Source organism: Alosa alosa, chromosome 22 (genome assembly GCF_017589495.1).
Source record: "Alosa alosa isolate M-15738 ecotype Scorff River chromosome 22, AALO_Geno_1.1, whole genome shotgun sequence".
Classification (NCBI taxonomy): Eukaryota; Metazoa; Chordata; class Actinopteri; order Clupeiformes; family Clupeidae; genus Alosa; species Alosa alosa.
Genome location: NC_063210.1, coordinates 5,449,621 through 5,454,620, shown reverse-complemented (window position 1 = coordinate 5,454,620; position 5,000 = coordinate 5,449,621). Strand labels below are relative to the sequence as shown.

Genomic DNA, 5,000 nt, shown 5'->3' with positions numbered 1-5,000 from the left:
AGCCCTACAAGTCTGTCATAGCCTGCTGCCACCTCTGGTTGATCTGCACCTGCTCTCTGTCTACCCTTATCAGGTATTTTGAGAACCTGGAGCTGGTGAGGACTGAAGATAGCAAGTTTCGATTCAAGAAGGACGGCAAACGCCACTGGCTCATCATCCAGGAGGCCACCCTCGACGACATCGGAATGTACCACTGTTTCACTAACGGAGGCCACACCAAGGGAGAGCTGGAAGTGGAAGGTGCCATCTTTTGTTCTGTTGAATGAATACATGAGAGTAATAACACGTTTATTTTATATAGCGCCTTTCTCAAACCCAAGGTCGCTTTACATAGTAAGTTTCCCATACATGGATTTAGACTAAAATTTTTTTATGGAAATCTCATCCTGAAGTTTTCTTTTAGTCCAACACTAGGCTTAATCCATGAAAATGAGTATGTACCTTATGTCTACCTTTATATCTGCTCTGTATACTCTGGAATACTTCTGAAAATGTAAAAAGGAAAGTCTGCACACTGTAGATCTGGTCTTGCTTCGCCCAGAAGGGACTTATTTTCCCGGCAATGACCAGCTTTCTATACATTGTCCCTCTTATTATCCGGCTACTTGTCAACACAAGAAAAAGAAACTTCACATGATATGTCTTTTGATTGATTTGTTGTGGTTTTTGCTGAGAAACAAATAGTTCGCAACACACGCTCAACTTAAATCAAACATTCTATAAATCACAGCTGATCAACCGTCTGCTTTCACTTTTGAATGAAGTTCCATTGCAAGAAGTGACCGGACTACTTGCGGAGTGATATGAAAGACGTGAATCAGAAGCACAAAACCTGTTGCCATTGACAGCGGTCATTATATGTTTTCAGCGGTAATTACATGAATATATTTGACCGGTAGAACGTTGAGAATTCCCATTCAAGTCAATGGAGCATTGTGAAGAGCCGGATAATAAGTATGTGTAACCTGCGTAAACCCCTCTATTGTGTGTCCCGTCGACAGAGAAGGAGCTGGAAGTGTTGCAGGACATGGCTGACCTTACGGTGAAGTCGGCCGAGCAAGCCATGTTCAAATGTGAGGTGTCTGATGACAAGGTGACAGGCAAGTGGTTCAAGGATGGCGTGGAGGTCCTGCCCAGCGACCGCATCAAGATGTCCCATATTGGCAGGTAATGTACACCTTATGACACACACACTCACACACATGCACACACACTCTCTCTCTCTCTCTCTCTCTCTCTCTCTCTCTCTCTTACTCCATTGATGCAAACACCTGGTATTAAATGGCATCATGCATCTTGTGTCACACACACACACACATATATTACAATTATTGTGTGTGTGTGTGTGTGTGTGTGTGTGTGTGTTTTAGGTTCCACCGACTCACCATCGATGATGTGAAGCCAGAGGATGCTGGAGATTACACCTTTGTTCCAGATGGCCACGCCCTCTCACTGTCAGCCAAGCTCAACTTCCTGGGTGAGAGAGAGAGAGAGTTTCTCATATTAGGATCAGGATTTACTTTATCGATCACTATTGGGTAATTCATAATGATTTGGACAGCCTTATTTCCCTTTTCTCACAAGCTAGCATATAATGACTAGTTCCAATGGATGCATTTGGTCTTCTAGATTCATGATACCAGCATATTATACATCTTGTTGATCATATGGCATAATAAATAACTTTGTAATAACTTGTTCTCTTTCTCCTGCCCTACAGAGATCAAGGTTGACTATGTCCCAAGGCAAGGTGAGTTATGCCATCTAACCTGAATGCAGTGCCATGGTCTCCCTTGCCTCTGATAGTTTGTCCTTTCTGTCCTCTCTCTCTCTCTCTCTCTCTCTCTCTCTCTCTCTCTCTCTCTCTCTCATCATGTGTTTACTTTTCCTCACCTCTTTTCCTCACCTCTTTTCCTCACCTCTTTCTCTCTCTCAACATGTGTTTTCTGTTCCTCACCTCTCTCTGTGTAATTCCAGAGCCTCCTAAGATTCATCTGGACGTCACTGGCCAAATGGTCTCTCAGAACACGATTATTGTTGTCGCCGGCAATAAGCTCCGCCTTGACACGGAGATCTCAGGAGACCCACCTCCCACTGTTCAGTGGATGAGGGGAGATAAGGTGCTACACACACACACACGCACACACACACATACACATGCACACACGTACACACACATGCCCACAGAAACACAAATGAGACACAAAATGTACACAAAACACGCACACAGAAACGCAAATGCACTCACACAAACACACACACACACACACACACACACACACACACACACACACACATGCACTCACACATGCACTCACACAGACACAGAAATGTCTTCTCCAACATTGGATAACCACCATGATATGTGTGTGTGTGTTTGTGTGTATGTATGTATGAATGTATGTATGTATGTGTGTGTGTCAATTGTATGTGTGTGTTTGTGTGGGTGTGTCTATGCATGCATGAATCAGGTGATTGGCACAGAAGCGGGTCGTGTTCGCGTGGAGAGCCGTACCGGCCTGAGCAGCTTCGTGATTGAGGGGGCCGAGAGGGAGGACGAGGGCAACTACAGCATCACCGTCACCAACCCCGCCGGAGAGGACAAGGCCAACATCCACATCAAGATCGTTGGTCAGATTCTGTGGACAAATTCACTCACACACACACACACACACACACACACACACACACACACAGAGTCACTTACAAACACACATACGCAGATAAATACACACACACATACATTCTCAAATGTTTACATACACACACATACATATGAACACGTACACATATACACTCATAAACACGTCGCATATGTACACACATACAAATACAGACAAGCACATATCTAGAAACAAACAAACACATACAGGGATAGACACATATGCACACAGTCTTGGATACACACACACACACACACACACACACTGGCACACACACACACACATAGAGGCCTACTTTCTGGGTAAAGAGGCTTATGCAAGGTGACTTTCAGGCTACCATGCAAAACACAAACAGATATCCAGTTACACACTTACTAGAATGTACTCTAACCCAGTTGCACACACACACACACACACACACACACACACACACACACACACACACACACACCGTAAGTCCTTTGAGATTTTCCTCTGCTGCTTCACTTAGAGGAAAGTATGTCAACTTTCTTGTTCCAAAAAGTGAATAGCATCAGGTGACTTGTTTAGCAGCTAGTTGTCAGAAGAAACCATTTTCAATGGCACCATATAACGCACAGCAATCTGTGTAGACCAAATACCGGTGCATGTTATTATGTTAAATGTTTCTGTGTGTGTGTGTGTGTGTGTGTTACTGTATGTGTATTGTGTGTGTGTGTGTGTGTGTGTGTGTGTGTGTGTTTGTGTCAACTACAGCATCACCGCCACCAACCCCGCCGGAGAGGACAAGGCCAACATCCACATCAAGATCGTTGGTCAGATTCTGTGGACAAATTCACTCACACACACACACACACACACACACAGAGTCACACACACACACAGAGTCACTTACAAACACACATGCATGAGATAAATACACACACACATACATTCTCAAATGTTTACATACACACACATACATATGAACATTACACATATACACATATACACTCATAAACACGCGTCATATGTACACACATACAAATACAGACAAGCACATATCTAGAAACAAACAAACACATACAGGGATAGACACATATGCACACAGTCTTGGATACACACACACACACACACACACACACACTGGCACACACACACACATAGAGGCCTACTTTCTGGGTAAGAGGCTTATGCAAGGTGACTTTCAGGCTACCATGCAAAACACAAACAGATATCCAGTTACACACTTACTAGAATGTACTCTAACCCAGTTGCACACACACACACACACACACACACACACACACACACACACACACACGTAAGTCCTTTGAGATTTTCCTCTGCTGCTTCACTTAGAGGAAAGTATGTCAACTTTCTTGTTCCAAAAAGTGAATAGCATCAGGTGACTTGTTTAGCAGCTAGTTGTCAGAAGAAACCATTTTCAATGGCACCATATAGCATACAGCAATCTGTGTAGACCAAATACCGGTGCATGTTATTATGTTAAATGTTTCTGTGTGTGTGTGTGTGTGTGTGTTACTGTATGTGTTTGTGTGTGTGTGTGTGTGTGTGTGTGTGTGTGTGTTTATAGATGTCCCTGATCCTCCTGAAAATGTGAAATGTACTGCTGTGGGAGAGGACTGTGCCACCATCACCTGGGAAGCCCCAAAAATCGATGGCGGCGCGCCTATCAAAGGTACCCCCACACACACACACACACACACACACACACACACACACACACCATTCTTCCCTTGGCACCACCAACTAATTACAACCAATCACTGGTAGACTGACACCCCCTCTCCACCCCCTGCCTCCATTAACACATTACCCACCACCACCCAAGGGATAAAAGCTATTATGCAAATCAGGCTCTGCTATGAGAATTAGCCAATTAGGCCCACACACTCCAAGGGCCCCATACTGCTCACAACACACTGGCCATGTGATTACAATCTAAATAGCTGCCACTGAGGGATGGAGAGAAATGAGATTTGGGATGTCTGACCATGTGTAAGACCACGTGCTGATGTACTGTACTGTAGGTCATGCATGTGAGCAAATGGGCATTAAAGTCATTGTGAGCTTTGCTTACAGTATATTAGCATCTAGTTGGCACACTGGTAACCACCATGGAAACAGAGCATGATGGGAATAGAGGTTTGAAACACGATCCAGTTGTATAAACCAATCATTTCACTGCACATAGAAGTGCATACATCACTTGCTTCTGTGGGTCAGCATAGTAAATCAGAGAATCTCAATTACAGATTCTCTGATTCACAGATTCTCTGATTTACACTATGCACTATGCCAGTGGCTCTGGTAGAAGTTAGCAAGAATTGCTAATGTTGCTTAAAGCAGCTTCAG

General features: G+C 44.0%; 1 protein-coding gene across 41 annotated transcripts in view; it reads left to right on the top strand.

The window, feature by feature from the left end:
• The window catches only part of LOC125287093 (myosin-binding protein C, fast-type-like), a 46,935-nt gene that overhangs the window by 31,714 nt on the left and 10,221 nt on the right, over window positions 1-5,000 (top strand). For all 41 annotated transcript variants that reach the window (XM_048232538.1, XM_048232537.1, XM_048232545.1 and 38 more), the window contains 7 exons: window positions 74-240; window positions 1,002-1,167; window positions 1,371-1,477; window positions 1,721-1,750; window positions 1,978-2,120; window positions 2,472-2,631; window positions 4,219-4,323. In XM_048232538.1, coding sequence (XP_048088495.1) covers window positions 74-240; window positions 1,002-1,167; window positions 1,371-1,477; window positions 1,721-1,750; window positions 1,978-2,120; window positions 2,472-2,631; window positions 4,219-4,323 — 878 coding nt within the window. The remainder of the gene's footprint in view (window positions 1-73; window positions 241-1,001; window positions 1,168-1,370; window positions 1,478-1,720; window positions 1,751-1,977; window positions 2,121-2,471; window positions 2,632-4,218; window positions 4,324-5,000) is intronic.